The sequence below is a fragment of the Hemicordylus capensis genome, chromosome 1, assembly GCF_027244095.1.
Source record: "Hemicordylus capensis ecotype Gifberg chromosome 1, rHemCap1.1.pri, whole genome shotgun sequence".
In the NCBI taxonomy this organism is placed as follows: Eukaryota; Metazoa; Chordata; class Lepidosauria; order Squamata; family Cordylidae; genus Hemicordylus; species Hemicordylus capensis.
Genome location: NC_069657.1, coordinates 258,703,729 through 258,729,697, shown reverse-complemented (window position 1 = coordinate 258,729,697; position 25,969 = coordinate 258,703,729). Strand labels below are relative to the sequence as shown.

The 25,969-nt window shown below is 45.6% G+C and overlaps 1 protein-coding gene across 2 annotated transcripts in view; it reads left to right on the top strand.

The window, feature by feature from the left end:
- The first annotated feature begins 293 nt into the window (after positions 1 to 293).
- SPTLC3 (serine palmitoyltransferase long chain base subunit 3) overlaps positions 294 to 25,969 on the top strand; it is a 168,677-nt gene continuing 143,001 nt past the window's right edge. The window contains exon 1 of one of the 2 annotated variants that reach the window (XM_053285430.1): positions 294 to 571. Coding sequence is in view for 1 of the 2 variants with exons in the window: in XM_053285428.1 (XP_053141403.1) it covers positions 24,303 to 24,413 (111 nt within the window). In the remaining variant the exon portion in view is untranslated. Of the gene's footprint in view, positions 572 to 23,807; positions 24,414 to 25,969 lie in introns of those variants that run through there. The other variant, XM_053285428.1, reaches the window with a different exon arrangement.

Sequence of the window (25,969 nt, the reverse complement as noted above, 5' to 3'; positions counted from 1 at the left end):
TTATTTTGCATCACTTGATTATTCTTACTCTCACCCCTATGGTTCATCTTTGGAGCTGCAAAATTGCTGTGTTTTAGTGACGCAGAGAGAAACTCAGATAGCAAAAATTATGATATCTTAGCTGCAGAAAAGACAATAGAGGCTGTATGAAACTGGCAGAAGTGATACTTTTTGCAGTGATAAGACTGGTAAAGTTCTGTGTGAACGGCTTTTCCAAAGGGAGGAGCAGGAGCAGTTTTTCACTGAAACAGCATGAGCGAAATGGCTAAAAAGAAGAGACCCAGAGATGTTGGGGGGAGGAAGGGCTGTTTGGCTTTGACTTCTGGCTCTTTTGGATGGGTGCTAGGGAGCATGATCCAAAAGAAAGATGCTTGTTGTGAGCCAGGCCTTATCCACAGCAGGGAGTCTTTGTTTGGGATCTCTACTGAAGGGCAAAGTTTAGAGTAGAGATTTTACCTGGTGTCTGATCCTGTGTTTTTCCCGGCCTACGCTCTCAATAAGCTTGAAGACCCTCCAACATCCGTGGCCAGCTTCCAGCTTTCAACAAGACCAGCCTCCAGCATGAAGCCTGGTAATATGAATTGAAAACCTCAGTTCCACTCCCTCCCCTAATCCAAATCTCTCTATCTCTCCCCACCTTTTCCCCACCCAGGCCCATCCTTAGAGCGGGGCGACCGGTGCCATCGCCCCTGGCCCCGTGCTGGGAGGGGCCCATGTTGATGGCTCTACGGTGGCAGCGCAAGTGGCAAGCAGCTGCTGGCTCAGCAACCTCATGCTGCCTTGGCTCACAGCGGCAGCCGCCATGATATCTCCTTGGGTGGGAGGGGAGCGTTGGCACCAGCACACATCACTGACACTGGTGCTGCCTCACCAGCAGTGGCCGCACAGACTCCTCGGCTCCCAGTGCTGCCATGTGTGTGGTGGTGGCAGGGAGCGGCAGACGGTGGTGGCCAAGACAGCAAGTGGCAAAGCCGCCCACGCACCGGCTGCAGCTCCCAGAGCTGGCAGAACCATGTGTGTGGTTGCGGGGGCGGGGAGATAGTGGTGGCCAAGGCAGCAAGCAGCGAAGCCACCCGCGCACCTGCTTTGGCTTCCGGTGGTGCGGCAGCTGCCGCCACAATGGTGTGTGTGTGCTCGCCTTGAGTGGGGAGAGTGAGGGGTAGCAGGATGTGTGTGGTGGCAACACTCCAGGAGGGAGGCAGGCAGGTGAGAAGGAGTGCTGTGCTGCGGGAGGCTGGAGCGGGCTGGACTCTGGAGAAGGACAGGAGCCGTGGGCAGCAGCGAGAGACAAGAGAGACCAGCAGTCTCTGTTATTGTCTCCTCTCCTCCTGTTGTGTGTTATGGCTGTGGTGTGGGCTGGGCTGGACTTGGGGTCTTGGGAGTTTTGAATGTTGGAAGAGCTGGATTTCCATGCTGCTATGCACTACAAATGTTGTTCATTTTATGGAATAGTGGCCATACATGGCAAATGTGGACCTGAGGAAAAAATTCAGTTTCTTTCAGGCATGATGTGGTTTTGGAGTTACTGATCTGATAATAATCAGTGGTAAACATCTGTTGAGAACAATAACAGTTCAAATCTGATAGTTATATTTATTTGTGTGCATTTTTTAACATGCGGATTTCTTCTAAAAAATACTGTACAAGCAATATGATAGGCTGCCCCAAGGCTTTGGAACGCACTCCCTGCTGAAATAAGATCCTCCCCATCTCTGGCATTTTCTAATAAAATCTTTAAAGACACATTTGTTCACCCAGGCTTTTAATTAAATACCGTTTTAATAGTTTTGACATTGTTTAAAAATATTGTTTTAAGGTTTTAAATTGTTGTAATGTTTTAGCTTTTTGTTGTCATTTATTTTAACCAATGTTTTAATTTATCTGTTGTCATTTCTCTGTTTTAATTAATGTTTTAACTTTTCTTTTTGTCGTTGTAAATCACCCAGAGACATACATTTTCAGCAGTATAAAAATATGTTAAATACAATAAATAAATAAATAAATAAATAAATAAATAATCAATCAGGTGTAAAACTGTAAAAAGTAGTACATCCTACTAATTTCAGTGGCAGGATTGTTCAGGCAAAATTTGATATCTGTAGGTCATTAGAAAGTTAAGTATGATGTTATTTTGCACAAAGTATTTAAAATGTATAATAGATAATTTAACTATAACCATACACTCAGTGACCACCATTGAACTTTGAGTTAAAATTGTACCTAGATGCATTGTAAACAATCCAATTATGTATTGGATGATATTATATTAGTGGAGTACAATGAAATCCCAACAGCTGGTTTATTCTCTTCCTTTGAAATGGAGGAGCAGTGGGCATTTTGTATAATTTGTATAGATGGTACTTTCCATCAGGCTATAATTTTGGCTTTAAAATGGTTATAGATCATTGCAGGTTTTATTGAAAACTCGTTAATTTCTGAAATAATTCATTCAGAATGAATCCTGAAAACTTTAGCCACTAAAGTAACAGATATTTTCTTTAAATCAACATCTTGCTTAACACTAACTTAATATTTATCTTCAGCCTAGTACAGTTAGTGTAAAAGCGTTCAGTCTAATTCCCTATAACTGATTCTAGTGAGAGTGAATTCATTTAAAACCAAGCACTTCAAATTAAGCGGGGTGTTTCATTGGTTTTTAACTGAAAAGAAAAACTGTGTAAAAATGGGAGGGGGCCTTTTAAGTAGAAGGAATGTGTTAGAGATTGTTAATTTTACCCCAGTGGGTAAAACAGCAGTGCACTAAGGAATGGGCACACACTCCAGTTACAGAGTGGGTAGCACAAGATGGTTTAGTTGTTGCAGCTGTTTAGAGAAAACACATGGAGATCCTTGTAGAACTAAACACTAAGTATTTATTGGTTAAGTACACTTGGATAGGAAAGACCTGAACCTAATCTAAAGAACTATATAATGAATAGGTAAGGAGGGAGAGAGATGTTTCCTTCTGCTCTCTCTAGGGAGGAAAGGAAGGATTGTGACTCAGCGCAGGAAGTGTGGAAGAGTCAGATCAGGGGTCATAGAGTAGAGACAGGTAGAACAGTCAGGGATTCCCTTACTCACTGTCTCTACTCCCAATGCCCCTAATGGTCATTAGGATAGTTGGTGCAAAACGTCAATGCACTGGAAGTCCATCTCCAACAGAATGTCACCCACAGAACAATTTGGTGCAGAGTTGTTTTTCCCCACCCTTTAAAAAACAGAATTGTCCTCCCACACGCACCGAAACCTTTAATGAGGGGGGAAGGATTGCATTAATTTTGCCTCCATGCAAAAGTGTGGAGTGCTTTGTTAAAATGATACTTTCCCCTTGCAATAGATGTGCAGTCATGTTAGGAATCCAAGTGTCTTCCTTCAAAATAAGATTTTTACTGCCAGATTGCAGTTTTGGAATGAAAGTTATGCAGATGTGTTGAAATGTGTATGTTTGTGTCTGTCCTTTACATATAATGTGTTTAGAGATTGAACTGTTAAGGGGCCCCCATACATGCTGATACGGCCCTACCCCCACCTTCTTCCTTTTTCTTTTTCTTATAAGGCTAAGATATTCTTAGTAGTTTTTATGTATTAGTTGTTGCTAATCATTAAGACAACATGTATACACACCACCTTCCAGCTGTTATTTATCTGTAAAGGCTTCTATTAGTTAAGAAAACAATTAAAAGACAGTTTGGTGTCTGTGTTTTTCTCATGTCTCTGCCAAGAAATTGCTATATCTCACTAGAGGACTGGATTGTTCCTAGGAGGTAGTGTTCAGTTCCTTTGGCTCTGAGTTGCCCTGAGCATATGCAGAGTGCAAAGTGACTAAGAAAACAGTACAAAGAACAAGGTCTTCTGAGTCCAAACTACCTCTGGGGGCACAACACTCCCATCTTGAAACAACATGGTGGATCAGCAAAAAGTACCACCATCAGGGTCTCCTAGGACCCCCCACCATGTGCTGTGAATTTGGTTTGCATTTATTTATTATTTTTATTTATTTATTTAAAATATTTATACCCCGTCCCTCCAGTGCAATGCTGCTCGGGGCAGCTTACAACAATAAAATAGACACAGATACAAGTAATAAATTTTTTATAAAATAAAATAATAAAATTGTATTGGCTTGTAAATGCAAACATTATCAGACAGGGACACCCATACAGAATGGTGATCTCATGAGCCTCCTTCCATTTGGAAAACAGGCTAAAAAAATGAAACCAAACGTATTGAAGCAAGTTGGTGTCGGCAAAATGTCCATGCTGTAAAGAATCCCATTATTAAATAGGATATCATTAGAATTTAAGAATATTTATATATCACATTTTATCATCATCAACAACAAAAGTTCACAAAGCAGTTAACATAGCAGAAGGAATGAAAAGATGCCTCTCTGTCCCAAAGAGGCTCACACTCTAGAAAGAAGGCAAACACCAGCAACGGCAACAGGGACACTGGGAGGGATACCATTCTGAGCTGGACAGGGACAGTTGTTCTCCCCCCCCCCCACCCGCCCTGTGCTAAATGTAAGAGAGCCAACATTTGTATTTACACACACACACACCCTGCTTTGAGAACTTTTTGTTGAAAAGCGGTATACAAATATTCATCGGCTTTGTTGTATTCGTAACAGAGGATGGCAATACAAAAGTACAGTCATCTCTTGCCAATCACAGTTTTACCACCCACAGTTTTGAGTATATACAGTTAGGAAATTGTGACAGGTCTTGCCATCCGTGATCCAAGTATCCGCAGTTGGTGAGGGGTTTTTTTAGTGATGGGGGGTTCAGCGACTTGGGGGGGGGTTTCCAGAGGTTCAGTCTGCTCACTCCTCTTGGTGACCTTTGCTGCCCCTTGCCAATTTAAAATACCTTTGAGTGATTTTGTGGGGTTCATAACATTTCCAGAGGTTCGATCTGCTCATTCTTTCTTCATGGTGACTCTTGGAGATATTATAGGATTTTCTGGTGATTTTTAAAGCTTGGGGGGGTCCCCTTTATTTTTAGGTCTTTTTGCAGTTCTGGTTTCCCTAATCCCCTGTTTCCCATAGACTTTAATGCCTCGCCAACCGTCAATTTGCCAATGGCAAGGTTTTGCCAGAACAGAACCCCAGTGGTTGGCGAGGGATGACTGTATTATCGGACTGTCACCCCTAGACAGAGGTGGTACTCACAGAAAAGGTGGCATGTTGGCCGGGGGGGGGGGTAGTGTAGGAAAGAACACAGTTCTTTTTTTAGAGTAGTCAGAGTCACCCTTGAAGACAGGTGGAAAATGCAGTGCAATCTGAAACAGACAGGGACTGACTAACTAAAGCAGTACAACTGAAATTCAGGCAGGGAGTGTAAGCATTCAAGCCCGAGCTTGCTTGCTTCATGTTGTTTCTCAAGTAGCTGCCCTGAAGCCGTCTGACAATAACAAAACAAGTGGAACATCCAAATATATCTCACAAAAATGCTATGGCATTTTTCATTTTTTTTCTAAGGCAACAGCATTTGAGGTTGGCTGCTATCCTTCCTGCCCTGGTGGGGCAAAGAAAAACTGAACTCTAGCAGGTGTCTCTCTGGCCCCAATATGGCCATGCTTAGTGTAGTTCTATAACACACCCTGCTATTCGTGGCCAAGAACTGGCTTGGAGAGTTCTGCCTCGGTGATAACCATCAGTTTATCTATCTGGTTCTTTGCCGCTGAAGAGATCAGGAAAGTTCACCAGCCCAGCTGGAATGTCAGGTAAATTCTTTGCTCTTCAGCAGCCTGCTCTATCAGAACTATCTGAATAAGACCAGGGAATGCCACACACACATATTTTCTTTCCCCAGGAGGAAAGGGTAGATCTTGATGTAACTCCCAGCTGCAGAAGCCGGTGCTATTGGCCACTTTCTAAGATAAGTATGTCTCTTTGAAGATCCAGAGTATCAGTTATGACCTATAGAGGGGACATAATGTGACCAGCAGATTGATTTACGTTATATGGTTTCCAACCTTATTATACATTCCAATCTCAGGCAAGATTGTCAACATATATTTTTCCAGCACAGATTCCAATCTTTTTAATAGCCACCATATCTACCAGAAATCCAACAGGTGCAATTTCCCTACCTATGTTTGTTTGTGTTATGTTTTTATGCTGCCCTTCATCCCAAGACCCCAGGGCAGTTCACAATGAGATAAAAATATTGTTAAAAATCAATTAAAAGAACTTCAAAATAAAACTAACCCAACAGCATCTTCAAAAGTCAGCCAGGGATTGTGTTAAATGTACAGAAACTCTGCCAGATTAAGAGCTACCAAACCTGAATTTCACAGCTTTTCGCAGCAGGGATTTCTCTCCAAATGGCCCACAGCGAGCTATGAATCATATTCACATTTCATTTTACCTACATGACAGTTTTTGGAGTGGGTTAAGCTGAGAGGCAATGAGTTACCCAAGGCAACTCAGTGAGCTTTATGGTTATGCAGGCATTTAAATCTGGAAATGTGTGGTGCCATGAGGAATCCTTCTCGTGCACCCAGAGCAGTGGATGGGAAATCTTTCCTGTCGCAGCTTCACCATCAAGGACAAAGACTCTACCTAAAGCATCTGACGAGGAGTACAAGCATTTCCAGCAAGCCAGGAGGATGCTTACCCATCACTGGGAACATTGGTTCTCCCTGTTTCTGTTGGTATCATTATCATAATTAGAAGAGATTATAATCCATTTTCTCCTACACAAGAAGTATACAAAAGTAGTCCTTGTCCCTAAGAGCGCAGCATGTTATACCTTAAATATATATCAACACAAAAATGTCCAGGCACTTCTCGTGGTTGGTAAAGACCCAGCACCTGTCAGTTGGCTGCCAAAGTGTGAAATTTAGCAAATGTTATCATTATCTATTGCCAACCCCTCAACCCTGTTTCCTGGTATGAATTGCCTCATGACTATTTATCTCTAAGTAATGCCTTGATTGATTACCTTTTGCAGAAGGCTGATCTGATCTTCTGTGTTGATGGTTCCTGTCTCTGTGATGAACAAGGAGCGCTGTGTACTGGTTATGCTGTCTGTGATGATTTCTCTGTCCTTGAGCTTTTTCTTTATCCATAGCAACAGTCGTTATGCCTTTGGGGTTGCCCATTTCTTTGGGGCCCTCTGGAGAGAAAGGGGACTCCTTGCCTCGAAAGGGACCCCGATCTCCCATGCTGACATTATCTGTGAACTTTTGCAGGCTATCCTTCTACCTACAACCCTGACTATTGTACACTGCTACTGACTTGGATTGGCTGCTTCATGTAAACCACATAGACCCCTGGCTGTATGAAAATGCTACGCGGCTGCTGAACTCACTTGAAGAATATCATAAGGACACTAAAGATAAAATGGTCACTAAAGTCAGAGACCAAGGGAAGCTTTTCCTGTGCGTTCTCAACTCTTGGGACGCGGTGGGTGTGGGCGGTCTGTTCCCAGATGGGACTGACTAAACACTGTGTGAATACTGCTTGCCTAATGCCTAACGGTACTATTATACTCTATGGTGCTCATGTTACTAACTCTACTTATTGTGAAGAAATCGAGGGACAAGTATGAGCTATGCAACTGCCCAGTTGAATCATATGGGTAAGAAATGATTGAACAATTAATGTCAATGGATCAAACCCTTGTCTACCCCCTAAGCGGAATCGAGTGACCTCCTTTTTCTTGGATGCTGTGGCAATGATGTAATAAGTGTGCTTCACCTGTACTGAGACCACAGTGGTTCAGTGTTTTGTTCATGTGGCTCATCAGGCCTCACACATGGACAAAGGGGAGAATTTTGATGTTAGAAGCTGTTAGTTAATTGCTAGTAATAGTAATTTATATCATTTAAGCCCAGTGGATCTGACTGTCTTCTTAGGGACCCTTCAAGTCCCTCCAGATGGACTTGGCCAACACATGCTGGTGGTGGGTTTGTATTTTCCAGGATGGACAGACAAGATTTAGACTTCAGCAGGAACCTGGACTTAAAGACTATGCTGGCTTAACCCTCATGGGGTAATGTCTGTAGATGGTTCCTGCTTGCGGAACTCTCTGGGCCAGTTGTGCACTGTCTGTCAGGCTTTGGTCTGTGCCTGTGAGTTAGCCAAGGACTAGACTGTTAATATTTTCACTGATTCCCGTTATGCTTATGGGGTTTGCCATGCATTTGGGACACTTTGGCATGGGAAAGGTTTCCTCACTTCTCCATTGCTGATGCTACACTGGTGGCAGCTCTGTTAGAGGTGCTTCTTTTGCCCTTATCTATGTCTGTTATACATTGTAGAGCGCATACTACCTCAACTTCCCTTGTCGTTCAAGGCAATCACCGGGCAGATTCTGCAGCATGACAGGCAGCTCTCTCCGGATCTCCAGTTCCGTCATCTTAGCTGCTATCCTGACTCCTCACTACCTGGACTTAGCTGATAAATTGATCAGCTATCCAGAGAGTGGCCACAGATGATGAACATCACCGATGGCTCACTTTGGGCTGTATTCAGGACTCTGAGGGTGTGTGGCATTCAACAGATGGTAGGCCCATTGCACCCCAAACATTATTGTGAGTACCTTGGACAGATTCTGGCTGCTATGGTGGCCAAGGTCTGTCAATCATGTGCAACTTGCCAGCAACACTGTGCAGCTCGTCCTGAAACGACCAAACAATCATCTCGCACATGGGGAAATGGGCCTTTCCTGAATTTGAAAATTGACTGTGCTGGCCTGCCTCCCTCAGAAGGGTTCAAATATCTACTGGTTTGGGTCTGTGTTTACTCTGGATGGACTGAAGCCTTCCCCTACTGGAAGGGGTAGTCTTCCCTACCCCTTCTGTTAACTGATTTTATCCCCAGGGATACACCATCTTCATCATACATTGAGAGAAGGAACTTTGATCTGAAAACCAAGCTGGCTAAGGTGGTCCACAATACAGGATTGTCACGGCCAGATATTCTGCCATACGTCCTCTCTTCTATACGGAATACTGCAAACTGTAAACATAGTCTCTCCATGAGACTGCAGGTGGGGGGTCGAGCCCAGAGTTAAACCGTTACTGAACAGTCTGACACAGTTGGATCAGGAGATTGTTACTTGCTGTATTGCTTTGACTAATGTGTTTAAGTCTCTTAAGAGGCATGTGAAGGCGGCCTGGTCTGGACCTGCGACTGGATCCTGTCATGCCCTCCAGCCCAGAGATTGGGCCCTCATCAAAGAGTTTTGGAGGAAGAACTATCTTTCCCCAAGAAGGATAGGTCCTCTCCAGATTCTGTTGGTGACTGAAACGGCAGTCAAGTGCAAGGGAAGGAGAACCTGGATCCATGCCTCCCATTGCCGGAAGGTGAACCCAAGGGAGCCTCCAAAGGACAGCAACCCAGACCTAGAAGAAGGACTGGCAGTGCGACAGGCCAGGCTAATCACCATCAGCAGCAGCAGCCCGAGGGAGGTCCCCGTTTGTGTTTCCAGTCCAGCCCAATGGTGACAGAGCATCCATTCGCTGCCCTGTCCTGTGGCTGAGGAAGAGGACCTAATGCAAGGTTCCTGCTCCTGAGGAGACAGAGGATCCTGAGCCCCAGTGTGCTGTAGGTGAAGATTAGGCAACAAATACCTGAAGAGTGCCTGATAGCTAACAGGCAAGCCAAATTTCAAAATGCTGACATGTCTTTTCTGTATTTGTTCATTTTCTCTGGAGTCATGAGTGTCTGGCATCATAACCATTGGCTGCAACTACTGAACCCTGGGATTCGTAGAAGCAACCTGAGTAGCTGTTGGATGTATATGCACCAGCCCAAATGGGCAGGACAGAGACACACCACTACTATGGTCCTGATGCCCCTGAATTACCTGCTAAAAATGACTCCATGGAACTACTAAGGGGGGTGGGAGTTGATGATTCATGCCGTTTTCCTGTAGTGACTATGCACTGTGATTATTTTGGAACTCCTGACTGGTGTATTTGTCAGAACCATTCTCAGCATGTTGTCAAAGACTGTTGCTGGTAGGTTCTGTTGGAGGAGGTCAGAGGATGCCAAATTTGGATGAAAATCTGGAACGATGGCTCCTTTGAGTTGTCAGGCCTAAATGTTACTAAAGGTAGACACTGCCCGGGTCTGGAACATGAAGCCCTTTTGGGGGCCAACTCAGTGAACTTCACCATGCAGGAAGCCTTTGGGGTAAGAGACAATGGAGTTCTGGCAGCTGCAGATGCTACCCTTGCGCTGTAGAGACATGAACCTCACATGTTTGGTCCCCAGTCACTTCCCTACTTGCTTCCCTGATATCCTGTGCCAATCATGTCACTGTCCCACCTAGGGTGTCTACCTCCAAATCTGAACCTTCCCCCAATTTAATGGCCCGTTTGCACTCTAAAGACATCAGGTTCTTTTTGAGGTTCCCCAGGTCAGTTCTGGATGTGTGGAAACCTGTTAGCCAAAGTTTTACCTGCTAATTTCCTAGGCAACTGGACTTTGGGATATCTGTGACTGTACATGATTACATAAATGAGACTACTTATGATCGCCATCGCTTTCCATGAGCTAATAATCCATTATCACCAGAAGCACTTGGTTCTACAAAGCTGTCAGTGCAGTCATTCCTGTAAGTGGAGTGTCAGACCTAGAGAAGGCTATGGCCAATATTTCTGGTGAAATGGAATTGGCTCCGAATGTGACTGCACATGCTATTGGTACTTTACAGGATGAAGAGGATTCAGCAGGACAAATGGTTGTGGATAATCAACTGGCATTAGATATGATCCTGGAGGAAAAAGAGGGGGGTCTGTGCCTGGTTAACTCCTCCTGTTGTGTGTATGTCAAGAAACACCAAGAAGTGGAACAAAACCTGACAGTCATCTAGGAACAGGTTGATGGATTTCACCGCATAGGTCAGGATGAGGTGTTGGCCCCAAGTGGGTAGGATTTACCTTGGCTAACATCATGGTTACCAGATCTGGGAATGATGGGAAAGAAGATTTTACGATGTATTTTACTTATTTTTATTATTTGGTGATGTTATTTGCATTATGGTCAAACTTTAAGGCGGTGTTGAAGTACTTAAGTACAAAAAAGGGCCCACAGGAAGCTATGAGCCGGGTGGAGCTCCACAAGTGGTTTATTCAACTTCAGGCACACCAAGAGAGAGAGAAAAGGAACAGAGAGAATGGGAGGAGGTGGGAATAGGCAAGACTAACCTGTAATTCAAGAACCGAGAAGGGATGAGACTCCAGTGAAAGGTTTCACCTAGTCTCAGAGGGAGGAATTGTAGCAGAAACCTGAGCTACTAAGCCACAAATCCCTGATGAGAAAGTGAACCAAAGTTACTGTTTAGGATGAACTGATTATTTTTGGAATGTGTGATAAGGAGGGGCCTGGGGAGGGGCATGAACAATAGGATTACTGTACTCTGAAGAGCCTACATGCGTAAATGCGACCATAACGTATCTTGTCTAGAAGAACCATGATTGGTCCTTCGGGGGTGGGGGGAGGATGCTCAGTTTACAAGAGCCTATGTATAACTAGATATTAACATAAAGATACGAATGAGTATATAATATATCACCAGCATTTTGTGGGGTGCTTCCCCCATCACCTGCGTGTGTTAGGTGAAGGCCTGGCCGTGATTCTCATCCTATATAATAAAAGGCTAAGTGAGTGGCCGTGGCTTTGGAACGTTGGGGATCTGCGTCCCTGCCTCCCTGGGCTGTTTTGGGCCTGCGCGAAGCGCAGGCCCAGAAGAGCCCAAGGGACACAGGACCTCAGACACCAGTGTCCCACAGCCACGGGCGGCCATTGAGCCCAAGGGACACAGGACCGCAGACACCAGTGTCCCACAGCCACGGGCGGCCATTGAGCCCAAGGGACACAGGACCGCAGACACCAGTGTCCCACAGCCACGGGCGGCCATTGAGCCCAAGGGACACAGGACCTCAGACACCAGTGTCCCACAGCCACGGGCGGCCATTAACCGGTGTGTGGCGGCGGGGGAAAGTGGCCGAGGCGGCGGCAGAGCCGCCGCCTCGGCCATGAGCTGCAGCACGGCGAGAGGAGGCCAAGGCAACCAGAAGCGGCCGCCCTGAAAAAGGCGAGGGCAATGGCGGCAGGGGAAGACCGAGACGGGGGACAGGGAAGCTGGGCGAGGTGGCGACGAAGCCGCCAACGAGGCCGTCGCCCCCGCCTGCTCACCCGCCCTCCCAGCTGCCCAAAATGAAGCTGGGCGAGGTGGCGGCGAAGCCGCCAACGAGGCCCCCACCCGCTCACAGCCGCCGCCGCCTGCTCACCCGCCCTCCCAGCTGCCCCAAATCACCTTCCCCGCTCCCCCCCAAAAAAGATTAAGGGCCAAAATGGCCCATGAGAAGGTCGCCGCCCCCGCCTATCGCCCTCCCGCCCTCCCAGCTGTTGAAGACCACCTTACCCGCTCCAGCCCGAGGGAAAAGAGAGGAGCTCACGAGCAGAGCTCCTCTCTGTGCTAAGTCACTGCTCAAACTGCCGCTATGGACGCAAAGGACGCCTATTGCGTCCATTGCGACAGTATGGGCAGCAGCTTAACACAGAGAGTAGCTCTGCTCCCGAGTTCCTCTCTTCTCCTTCGGGCTGGAGCGGGTAAGGTGGGCTCCGGCAGCTGGGTGCGCGGGAGGGCGATAGGCGGGGGCGGCCACTTTCTCATGGGCCATTTTGGCTGTTATTCATCCACACACACACCCAAAAAAGGTAAAAGCAAAATAAGAAAGAACAAAAACAGAGACAACAACAACAAAAAAAGAGAGGGGGGGGACAAGGGGGAAAAAAGAGACAGAAAGAGAGAGAGAGAGACAGAAAAGACGGGATAGAAAGCTAGCACCCGTTATCATAACGGGCTTAAAAATACTAGTTACTTAATAAAGTGCTTTGAAACTGATGGGAAAGGGTGTTGGCCTCTACCTAGAAAGAACCTAGAGTGTAGTATTTCAGCTACAGTATCCTTCTGGATCGTCTGTGGGATTTGGGAATAGGTGGCACTACTTTGCAGTGGTTCCATTCCTATCTCTCCGGTAGATTCCAGATGGTGTCTCTCAAAGATAGATGCTCTCTGAAACAAGAGCTATTGTATGGTGTCCCTCGGGGCTCCATCCTATCTCTGATGCTTTTTAACATCTACATGAAACCACTGGGTAAGATCTTCGGAAGATTTGGAGCAGGTTGTTATCAGTATGCTGATGACACCCAAATCTATTTCTCCATGACGTCATCATCAGGAAATGGCATAACCCCCCTAAATGTCTGCCTACTGAGAGCCAGGGTGCTGCAGTGGTTAGAGTGCTGGACTAGGACCGGGGAGACCCGAGTTCAAATCCCCATTCAGCCATGAGACTTGCTGGGTGACTCTGGGCCAGTCACTTCTCTCTCAGCCTAACCTACTTCACAGGGTTGTTGTGAAGAGAAACTTAAATATGTAGTACACCGCTCTGGGCTACTTGGAGGAAGAGCGGGATAGAAATGTAAAAAATAAAAATAAAAATTATAAATAAATAAATAATAAAGAAATAATACAGGCAGTAATGGATGAGGGACAATAAATTGAAGCAGAATCCATGCAAGACTCATGGTAAGGGGCCATTCTTCGAGGGACGCAGTAGATTTTCCTGTTCTGAATGGGGTTGCACTCCCCCGAAGGAACAAGTACATAGATTGGGAGTGCTTCTGGACCCAGGCCTCACTATGGTTTCTCAGGTTGGGGCTATGGCCAGGAGTGTTTTCAACTTCATATCAACTTCGGTTGATACAACAGCTGTGTCCGTTCAGTTGATACAACAGCTGAGACAGTTGTGTCTCAGAACTGTGGTGCACTCTCTGGTAACCTCTAGGCTTGACTAGTGCAATGTGCTCTATGTGGGGCTGCCTTTGTATGTAGTTCGGAAACTTCAGTTGGTTCAAAATGCAGCAGCTAGATTGTCTCGGAGAGACCATATCAGGCCTGTTTTAAAGCAATTGCATTGGCTACCAATAGGTTTCCAGGCACAATGCAAAGTGCTGGTGATTACCTTTAAAGCCCTAAACAGCTTAGGACCAGATTACCTTGGAGAGTGCCTTCTTCTACATGATCTCTATCGCACATTGAGATCATCGAGAGAGGTTCGTCTCCGTATGCCAATGGCTCATCTGGCAGTGACTCAGGAACGGGCCTTCTCTGTAGTCGTTCCAAGGCTGTGGAATGCATTCCCTACATACATTTGTGGTTTAACATCTTTGCCAGCCTACAGTTTGTTTAATGTTGTTTGTCTTGTGTTTATTTTTGTGAAATGCCTAGAACCTTTGGAGTAGTCAGGTGGTATATAAATCAAACAAGCAAAGAAACAACCTAGGACCCAAGTACCTAAAGACCAGCTTTATCCATATGCCCCCGCCCCCGCCGCTGTCGCCCCCGTGTCTCCATTAATTATCTGAAGACCTGCTTTGGGTGCTGTGCCATAGACCTGTGGCTAGCATCTACTAGGAGGAGAGCCCTATCAGCAGTGTTGTCAACCCTGCAGAATGTTCTCCACACCTGTTCCTCCACCTGTTGATTACACATGGCTGCAGGGAGGGAGCAGTGGTCATAACCCAACACCACAACACAGACTTCTTTCTACTATGTTGCCACTAGTGAGACTCCCAGCCTTGAGGGGCCCAATGTCAGGACCTTCCTATTTCGTGGCACCACCCAGTCCCTTATGCCCTGGACTGCAAATCTCATTTGTTGATATCTATATCCCTGTGTCAGCTCTTCCTCAGATTCCTTCACAACCAGGACATGTTCCTCCAGGCATACCCAGCAGAAGACCCACTGCAGCATCGAACTCTATGCACCATTTGCTGACCAACTGAGCGCTCATCAGAATAACCACCACCACCACTACCCTGGGGCAGGGAGGGGGGGCTGTTGCTTGTTAACTGTTTTAAATCAAATCAAATCAATCTTTATTTTGGTCTTTGACCAGCATAAGGCAACCATAACATAGAAAGTGTAAGCACTAAATCGGCAATTACAATGTGAACCTATGTAAAACTAAAAAGGTTTTATAGTTAAAGGAAATTAAAACTATAATAGTTACTGAGGACTATAGAAATAAGCTATAGATGCTAAAAGGTTTTGTCATTAAAAGAGTAATAAAATTTAGTAATTTAGTAATACAAATTACTAAAAGCTACAGAGGAGAAACCTACAGGATTGTAAAAATTGCTATAGGGCTAAAACCTATATGGATAAAGCTGTAGGGAGCTATAGAGATAGTCTAAATGTTTACAGATAAGGTTAAGTGCTGTATCAGGCCTGGTTAACACTTGCCGGTAGTCAAATCCTGGCATAGATGAGCAAAATCTAAAACACAAGTATTTAAAATACTTATTTTCAATACTTTTGTATTTTGTATCTAAAATACTTTTCAAAAAGGCATTTTGTATTTTGTATCTAAAATACATTTGCTCAGACATTTTGTATTTTTAAAATACATTGCTGAAACCAAAATACATCTCAGCCAATCATTCCTTTGCTTTCTTGCTTCAGGAGCTGCCTTTTTCTTGCAAGCAGCCAGCCCATCGGCTTCCAAGCATCCATGTGGGTGTGCTCTGTTGCTCCCTCGCTGCCCCCTGAAGTCTAAATAGTTTTACCCTGCTGGCCAACCAGCCAAGTTTGAAAATCAAAGGGGGGAAAGAGAAAGACTGACCCTATAAGTAAAATGGGAAATGAGGGGTGAGGGTGGCATGGGAGTCCATGAAGTGGAAGAGGAAGCAGCTTTCCCCTGGATTTTGGATGCAAGATAACTCCCTACCTCACAGCTCACTTGCTTTAAAGCTTCTCTGTCCTTCTAGCTGCAACACTCCAACTAGAAACCTGACCTGATCTGAAGAGGCTGAAGTTCTTCTAATCCAGTATCTGAGTAAATCTGCAACTTGCCTAAGGCTTAGGCAGGTTGTTTTGCAGAGTAGTTTTTTACAAATATCTCCCTGTTTGTGTCCCCTATTGTTTACTGTGGCTGACTAATGGTATCAAATGTCCATTTTGTTCCATTTTTTTGTGTGATCTTCCAGATTACCTGGCTGTGGTGGGAGTAGGGCACACTGGGGTGATTAACACGATCACCGAGAGCGGGCAAGGAGGACCCAGTGGGGAAGCCCTTGGTCCCTTCAAATGACCAAGCCCTGGTCTTTGGCATACCCAGAAGAGCAGCACTCCACCCTTAACCTCGCACCCTCTGGCTCCCACCCATAACCTCAGCTGGGTTTAGTAAGGGGGTCAGGCTGCACAGGAGTGCTGGGATCCAGAAGGATCCTGCACAGAAGGACCCTGCACAGAAGGATCCTGCACAGGGATCCAGAAGGATCCTGACGCTTCACATGACCAGCCTAACCCAGGCTGGGCTGCCCTAGCCTGGGTTAGACTGGTCATAAGAACAGCCTCAGTTTCACTGTAGGACAAACAGAACAATACAGGAAATCAAGCAGGCATGCTTGCTTAGAGTGGATTAAAAGCTTCTAAATATTTAAAAGCTATCTTTTCCCTCACAACAGCCTGTAAAGCTGGTCACATGGGGGGGGAGAAAGCCTCACAGGAGCAGATAATTCCATGTACAGTATCCCAAGTTTGTTTTCCCCCTCTTTATCTTCACAACAGTCCTTTGAGGTAGGCTAGGCTGAGAAATGCGCTCCCTGCTGAAATATGATCCTCCCCATCTCTGGCAATTTTCAAAGAACACCTGAAAACCCATCTTTTCACCCAAGCTTTCTCAGCTTCCTAATTTTTTTTAGGTTTTAATCTCTGGTTTATTTTTAAATTGTTAAATTGTTTTGAGTTTTTTGTATATGTTTTTAACTTGTTTTATGCTATTGTTAACCGCCCAGAGATGAACGTTTGGGGCGATGTACAAATTTGATTGATAAATAAATAAAATAGTGAGTGGCCGAGATCTGAATGAGAGTTTCATGACCAAGTCCGCGTCCAACTAGTAATAATTGTTTCTGCAGATAAAAGACAGCCATCACTGAGGAATTTTGGAAGGTGTTCACAGAGGTGATGGGGAGCATGTCTGGCTCTCTTGGACCTCTTGACTCCCTGCTCCGGCAGGTTTATTGGGCCAGAGATCTTAGATGGTGATGGAGATGCCTAATGTACTGCAGTCTCCCTAGCAGCGGTTTCCATAGGGGATGAAGGAGGGTTCATCATGCCCAGAGCCAAAAATCTGTTAGTTGGGATAGCAGAGGAGGTACTCACAGCTTTATTCAGTTCATTGTCGGGAAGGAAGGAGTCAATTCTCACCTGCTTCCCCTTGATAGATTGATGGTTAGGGTTCTTCCTGCTTCCTTTCACCCTTTGATTTTTCATGGTTGTCTTTTAGGTGATTTCTGTTTGGAGAGTGCAGCCTCAGTAGGGAATAATCTGATTTAATGGCAAGTGCTCATGGATTGTGTGGCTAGCTTGTTGCCATCTTGGCCACTGTTTTAAAGTTTTAACATTTTATTTATGGTAATTTTAATCCATGTATATGATTTTTGGATTTTGATTAGTTGACTGGAATGTAAACCACCCTGAGATTTTATACAGGGTGGTATATAAATGTGGCAGATAGATAGATAGATAGATAGATAGATAGATAGATAGATAGATAGATAGATAGATAGATAGATAGACATGAAACCACTGGGATAGATCTTCAGGAAATTTGGTGCAAGGTGGTATCAGTATACGGATGACACCCAAATCTATTTCTCCATGTCAGAGCCATCAGGAAAAGGCATAACCTCCCTAAATGCCTGTCTGGAGGCAGTGATGGGCTTGATGAAGGATAACAAACGGAGACTAAATCCAAAAAAGATGGAAGTGCTTATTGTGCAGGGTGGGAACTCAGGAGACAATTTTGATCTCAACAGGATTACACGCACCCAGAAGGAACGGGTATGCAGTCTGGGAGTAGTTCTGGCTCTAAACCTCTCTCTTGTGCCTCAAGTTGAGGCAGTGGCGAGAAGTGTTTTCGATCAGCTTCAGCTACTAAGCCAGCTGAGTCCATGTCTTGAGATAAAGTACCTCAGAACAACAGTACATACTAGCTGGCCCCAGAGCAGAGCATCCGTGCCTCTAGTTCTCCCTCATTCTCGGCCCCCCTCCCTCGTTCTCGGCCCCTTGTTCTCAGCCCTCCCCACTCCTCTTCCCTCTACTGCCCCTCCAAAGTTTTCTCTCTCTGGCCAGCTACTTTTTCCGCCCCTTTCTCCCCCCCCCCCCACATACACTTTCCTGATTTCTTTTCTTATTTTTAAATACTTAATAAATCAGTAAAACATATGTACCCTCTCACACACTTCCTAGGTATAATCACCTGAAAAACATTAACTACCACGTTGAAATTGCTGGAGTTGCTTAATATTGCATTGGTATCCATTCATTGTTACTAATCAATTGTATGAAACAATGTTGGACACCCAGACAAGCATCACACACATGTAGTAGTGCGAGTTCCAGAACAGGGTTGCCTTATTTGTTGGTGTAACCACTGATTCTTTTTAGATTGTGAGCCCTTTTGGGATAGAGTACACTCTTAAGTATATAAGATCAGGCCCAGGTCCTATCTAGTCCAGCATCCTGTTTCACACAGTGGTCCACCAGATGCCTTTGGGAAGCTTACAGGCAAGGCCCTCTCTCCTGCTGTTACTCCCCTGCAACTGATATTTAGAAGCATCTTGCCTCTTAGGCTGGAGGTGGCCTATAGCTCTCAGACTAGTAGCTATTTATAGATCTGTCCTCCATAAATTTATCTAAATCCTTCTTAAAGCCACCCAGGTTGTTGGCTGTCACCACATCTTGTGGCAGATAATTCCATAGGTTAATTATCTGCTGTTTGAAAAAGTACTTCCTTTTGTCCGTCCTAAAGTTCTTGGCAATCAGTTTCATAGCATGACCCCTGGTTCTAGAGGTCCTCTATTATGTCCCTCCTCAGTTGTCTTTTTTCTAAACGGAAAAGCCCCGCGTGTTGTAGCCTTACCTCGTAAGGAAGAAGCAGTAATGATTCCATATGGGGTGGAGCAGCATCAAAATGCTAATTAAAAAGTTTAGCATTAAATGGGAGGACGAGAGGTGGGGGCAGAACATAGAACATAAGAAGCTGCCATATACTGTGTCAGACCATTGGTCTATCTAGCTCAGTATTGTCTTCACAGACTGGCAGCGGCTTCTCCAAGGTTGCAGGCAGGAATCTCTCTCAGCCCTATCTTGGAGAAGCCAGGGAGGGAACTTGGAACCTTCTGCTCTTCCCAGAGCGGCTCCATCCCCTGAGGGGAATATCTTGCAGTGCTCACACATCAAGTCTCCCATTCAGATGCAACCAGGGCAGACCCTGCTTAGCTATGGGGACAAGTCATGCTTGCTACCACAGGACCAGCCAAAGCCTGGTTCCCGCCACCACCATGTTCCTTTCTCCCTCTCTGCCTGTGCACCTTCTGCCATTCTTAAAAGCCAGAGGCGCACACAGGCATGGTGGTGCGGCAGGACTCCTGAGTCCCGGCGTGGCAGAGCACGGTGGTGCAGGAGGATCAGAGGCAGTGTGCAGGCCAGCCAGCATCAGCCCACCACTCCTCTACACCCATCCCAGGAGGGAATTTTGGGGCCCCAAGGCCTGAGGGGGCCGGACTTCCACCCAGATGTCTGTTGGAAAGGGTGTCTCTGCTCTCAAAGAACTCCAAAAGATTTGTGAAGCAAGATTTACCTTTGCAGAAGTCAGGCCCTTTTCTCCCATAGGCTTAACAATTTTATCCTGGAGAAGGCTTTCCATCAATTTGCTTGTTAAGCTAACCAGCCTGTGATTTCCCAGGTCCTCCCTGGATCCCTTTTTGAAAATCGGTATCATTGACTACTTTCCAGTCCTCTGGTCCGTGGCCTGATTGTAGGGATAAGTTATATATTTCTGCAAGGAGGTCGGCAATTTCACATTTGAGTTCTTTAAGGGACTCTTGGGTGGATGCCATCTGGCCCTGGCTGTTTGTTAATTTTTAAGTTTTCCTGACAGTTTAGCAGGCTCTACACACGAGCGGTGTGTCGAGCCTGGGAGGGTTCGGCAGGGAGAGCGGACTTAGCCCACTCTTCCCGCAGACGATCAAGCGTGAAGCCCTGGGTGGCCACCCACATGACTACCGACTCTGTCATGGAGCCAGTGGGGCTGTGGGGTCAGGGGCCACCTGGCCCCCCAAAGTCCCAGGATGCCCCATGCAAGTGCGTTCTAGGGGGCCCCCCAAGGCCAGGAATTCTGGGGAGACCCTTGAGGCTGGGAGGCTTGTTGTCTCCTGGTTCGGGGTCTACTAATGTGTTGCTGTGCACCGTGGAGGCACACGATTAGAATAAACAAGGTTAACGGAGCACTCATTGAAGGGGAGGGGGGATTAGGCAGACTAGCTGCTGCGGAGCCACCGGGCCCGCTTGAGAGCCCAGTGATTCCGACGATCACTAGTTCCGATGATCACTCCTTAGCCCGCTTTCTAGTGGTTGTGGGAATAGGCTCTAGGACTGTCCGTCCTTTCATTATGCAAACTGCTTTGAGAATGTTTTAATTGGAAAATGGTATATAAATATTGGCTGATATGATGGGCAGCCCTCTGTCAACGTAAGGGATCAGCTGAGGCTGCTGCACAACACTGAAAGGCTACCCCAAGGATGTAAAGCAAAGGGGCTGCTTTTCAGGGTTCGCAGCAGCCCCAGTGGGTCCCTCATGGTGACGGAGGGCTGGCTGTCATGTGGGCCATTCTGAATAAATAAATGGACAGTGGGTTTCAGAAATGGTGACATGGAATGACATGTAGGAAGAGTCCCAGTCATCAGCACTCCATCATTTTTATTTACTTAATTTTATTTTAATTAACATATTTCTATACCGCCAAAAATTTGCATCTCTGGGTGGTTTACAATTAGCCTTAATGCTATCATGTGAAATGCAATGAACAGAGAAGTCATATGGTGTTTTGAAATCATTGTTATAATTGTTTATAATTATTTCAAATTATTGAAATAATTGTTATTACGGAGTGCCCCAGATGCCCTACAATCGTTTCCCTGCTACATATTTGTCATTACATATGTTTATTATGCTACAGGAAAAGACCACAAGGATTCACATTCCACAGAGTGTGTTTGCTTCTGACATCCACATTGTTAAATACCTTCAGGAAACCTTAAGTAATCAGGTGTGTAAACTGCCCTGAGCTCCATCTCACCATCTCTGCCCCATCCTGACTTTCAAAATGCCCTAAGTTTTGGCATCCCCCCGCCCCTTATGACTTGATTAGCAAACCAGAGGTTGCCGGTTTGAATCCCCGCTGGTATATTTCCCAGACTATGGGAAACGCCTATATCGGGCAGCAGTGATATAGAAAGATGCTGAAAGGCATCATCTCATACAGTGCGGGAGGAGACAATGGTAAACCCCTCCTGTATTCTACCAAAGACAACCACAGGGCTCTGTGGTTGCTAGGAGTCAAAACCAACTCGACAGCACACTTTACCTTTACCCTTATAAGAGCAACACTAGAAGCACTGCAATAGCTCATAAATAAAACAAAAACCACAGAGCATTTCATTTCTGCTGTAACATTCCTGATTATTGCACTGCAGAACCCGTGAGTCACTATACACCCAATGAAGTAACATGGGCAAACAGCAGGTTACACTGCAGGTGGTTTCCTACCCAAAGCTTACACACATAGCACATTCACACAGCTGCTCCTGCAGGATTCTAGACCTACATTTAGGAAATCAACAGAAGTCCTGGATGTGCCATGGGTAGTGTTAAAGCACTGGGGAGAGGGAGTTTCAGTGACTGGTTGGGGAAGGGTCGCTTCCTTCCTTTTTAGCCCTTCTCCAATGCAAACTGTTCCCTCCAGAGGAGGCTGCAATGGAGGAAGGGAAAATAGACCATTGGGACTTGGCTACCCACAGCTGAAGTGTAATGTGAAGTTTGCCTTTTCTGTCATAGATGTTCTGTCATAGTCTGTTTTTGATGGGATAGTACTCCCTCTGAAAGAAGAGGTAATGCAGCTTGGGAACCCACTTAGACTTGGTGTTTCTCTTGGATGCTTAGGTAGCCAATGCCACCATGAACAGAGCTGCCTTTGCACAGCTTTGGCTGGTGTGCCAGCTGCACCCCTTCTTAAAGAAAGCAGATCTGGTCACTCTGACTCTAAGTATGTTCATATAGCTATATGAACATACTAAGAGTTGGGGCTCCTTTTCTTTTAAGGAGAAAGAAATTCCATCAATTTATTACCATACAGTGCTAGCTAAGGTGATGGAGAAGCTGCAATTGGAAGAATTTGAATGTGGTGACACCACAGGTGTAGAAATTGCTTAATATACTTAGATATGCTCAAAATTGTTAGGTCAGTTTCAAATAGACACAGGAGGGGAAACATAGCAGAAGAGAAACAGCTTCTCAAAAGAAAAAAAATGTTAAAAAACCAATAAAGGCTTTGATTCCTGGCTATGTCAAAAATGAACATACATTATACAACATGCTAATAGCAGCAAGGATTTTAGTTGTTCAGTTTTGGAAACAATAACATTTATCCTCAATTGATCAATGCCTGCGATTAGAATGGAATACCATTAAAATCACTGTATAAACACCTTTCAGAAGGGAAGCTACATTTTGAAATTAGATTTTGTCAGGAATGGAATGAATCAGTTTATACTTATAGAGATTATCTGTCATGGCCTTTTGGCACTGTTGTAACCTCTTACTTAACTTTCAGCTAATTAATTTAACTTTTAAATCAAATCACCATTCAGCTATAAAACTCATTCACTGATCTCTCAGCCAAACCTACCTCACAGGGTTATTTTGAAGGTAAATATAACCATGCACACAGCTGTGGGCTCCTCAGAGGAAGAAAGGTATATAAATGTAAAAATACATACATACATAAACTATGACCAGTGCCCTGCAGATCTTCTATCTCTTCTGAAGGAACTCTTTAAAAATATATATATTTTGAAATACACATAGTGAGCTTTGCAATGTGTTGGGGTTCCCCTTCACTCACCCCTCCACCCTTTCCTTTTAGGCTTGGGGGATTGACTGATATTATTGCCTTTACTATTTTCTTTCTCAACTATTGATGTTTTTAAAGGACTCAATCCGCCTGAACACATTTATTTTACAGGTACACACATTCACTGAGGCCTCCGAGGGGGAGCGTGTATGATCATGTCCCGATTTGCATATGTCTAACTTCTTTCCTTCCCGCATCCCCAGCCATTAGATTTACATCGAAAACCAGGTAATCCCACTGTTATAATGTCTGCAACAACCCTGCGGACATTTTTAGGATTAAAAAAGGGTCAGTACTTGTTTTGCCTTAGAAAGGATTTGAAGCGTTTACTTAACGATCGTGCTTACGAATCTACCGGGGTGGGAGTCTTCCCAGGGAAAGACGCGGCGGGGGAGGCTTCTGCTGATTTGCAAAAGAGTCAAACTCGTTGGTTTTAAGGTGTGTACACTTTTTTTATAATGGGTTACAGAGGTGCCGCGCTACACAGACACACACCCCGAATTCTGAGCACCCAAAGCGCTGGCTTGGGTTTTTTCCGAAGTGTTCCACTGCCAGTACAGTTAAAGATGATGTGCTCTGCTGGTTGATGAGCGTAATAAAGGCTTGATTGATTGAATCGATCGATTGATTGATTGATACTTAAAGATGAGGAGTTGGCCCTATCCAGCCCCAGGACAGTACCTCCAGTGACTATTGCTGGTGTATATCTTATGTTTCTTTTTAGATTGTGAGCCCTTTGGGGACAGGGATCCACCTTATGTATTTATTTATTTATTATTCTGTGTAAACCGCCCTGAGCCATTTTTGGAAGGGCGGTGTAGAAATCAATCAATCAATCGTATTCTAGGAGGGCCACTGGAGTACCAGATTGCGCATGGTGCAACAGGGAGTGTGCCTGTAAGGGGCCACGCCTTTTCCTCCTCCTTCTTTTAATCCCCTTTCATTTTATTTTTTTTAAACCCGGCTTCGCTAACGCTTTTAAGTCAGCAAGTAGGTGTTCGGCATTCAGCATGGGCGGTATGCTTTGCGTTTTTAAGAAGGCAACTTTTTGCTGTTCTCGCTTGCTGGGATTGAAGGTGTACAACCGACAGTTTGCCTTTTAGTTGCTAAGATTTTGTGACGCGATAGCAGTCACAAAATCCCAGCCTCCTTGAAAAGCCAGCCAGACCAGTTGGATGCCTTTTTGCTGGTCTCTCTGCAGGAAAGGACTTTTATCCGCTCATCCCACTTCGGCTTGCTAAAATTGAAAGGACTGAGACACTTCTAGGGGCTGGGAACGCGCTTTCCTAAGCAAATGGCTAACCCTAATGGTGTCTCCAATGGACATTTACGCTGTCATCAGAAAAGGAATAACTCCGTAAAGCGTGAGATCCACAAGAAAAATGGCGTTTCGAAAGAACCCAAGGTAAGGTTATGCATTTCAGGAGCTTGGAGCTGATCGGGTCTCGAGATCTTCCATAAAACGAGCTAAGCCTTTCAAAACGAAAGTAGGGTCCAGTTTGTACTACTGAGTCTTGTCTTTTCCATCTCTCTTCTATTATAACCAAACGCATAGGCATGGAGCCAGGCCTTATGTCTTCTGAAAAGTTCGTCTTGAATGTTTCAGCAATATTAGACTGCTGCCTCAATCCCCACCCCCAAGTGTGTGGTATTTCATAGTCAACTTGTAGAAGTTACACGTGCTTCAGGCTATGATTATCAGTTTCAAAGGCTGCCTCTTAACTTGGCTCATACTGGAGCATGAATAATGCTTATGCTTTAAAACAAACAAACCCAAAACTACCCCCCCCATTTTTAGAAGTGCTGTTCTAAATACTACTAGCAGACCCTGTGTAGAATGTCTGTGCCCTCTTCCCCCCTCTCCCTGTGTCTCTGACGCCCGCCCGTCCCGCCCTCCCCCCTGGTTTCAGGACGACTTTCAAGCCAGCCCGTCCCCTCCCCTTCTGCCGCTGCCTCCTCATGCCTCCTCGCTGCTGCTGCCTCCCCACTGCGGCCGGGCCCGCCGCCACCTCCCCGCCACAGTTGGGCCTTCCGCCATCTCCCTGCTGCGGCCGGGCCACCACCGCCACCACCATCTCCCTGCCACGGCCGGGCCCGCCGCTGCCACGTCCCCAGCTTGGCCGGGCCCGTCACCGCCTCGCCTGCTTCTCCTCGCTGCCATGAGTCCGGCGAACAGCAGCCAACCGGCATCCAGCCAATCATTTGCCTCCCTCTGCGGCACGCATAGACTTGCCACATCCCTACACATGGCTGGTGGCTGGCTAAGAGAATTAAGTATAAAGATGATAGAACTGCTATACAAGATGTCCTATTGCTTGTATGATGGTGACAGACAGAATGGATCCCTCTTGTCAGAGGTGCACCTAAGTCATTTTGGAGCCAGGACCTAAAGGTCTTTGTAGCCCCTCCCCCCAAATTGAACATCATCATGCTCGGCTGTGTGACCACACCACTTGGGACAGACTAAAAGGGATTTGGGTCACCCAGAGGCTTTGGAGGCCCTGGCATGAACTTTGGATCAGAAGTCTAGGGGTAAGAGGGCTTCTTGTATGTTGTGCTTATTTGCAAGTTTTGTGGCTGATACCATTCCAGTGTTCTTAAACTGTGAACTGAAGATAACATCATCCTTTTCACTTGAGTTGTTAGTGCTGCTTTTTATTGGTTTCCTGAAATCTGTTCACTTGATCTGCCACCATGCTTCCCGGCATGGTGTAATTGGGTGTCATCCTGTAAAACAGGTCCTGCCTGACCTCTGAGAAGTTTGAGGGGGGGGCGATCTCCCCCATGTAGAAAAGCATGATCTGAAACCTGAAGTCAGGGCAGGGAGGAAGGTAAAAACTGAGCTTTACTTAATAAATGAAGACTTCAAGGAAGTAGAAATTGATTTGTCATGAGGATTTAAATGCTGTCTCTAATGGGATGAAGTAATGTGCTCATTCCTAGTATTCCTTGTCGGATAGC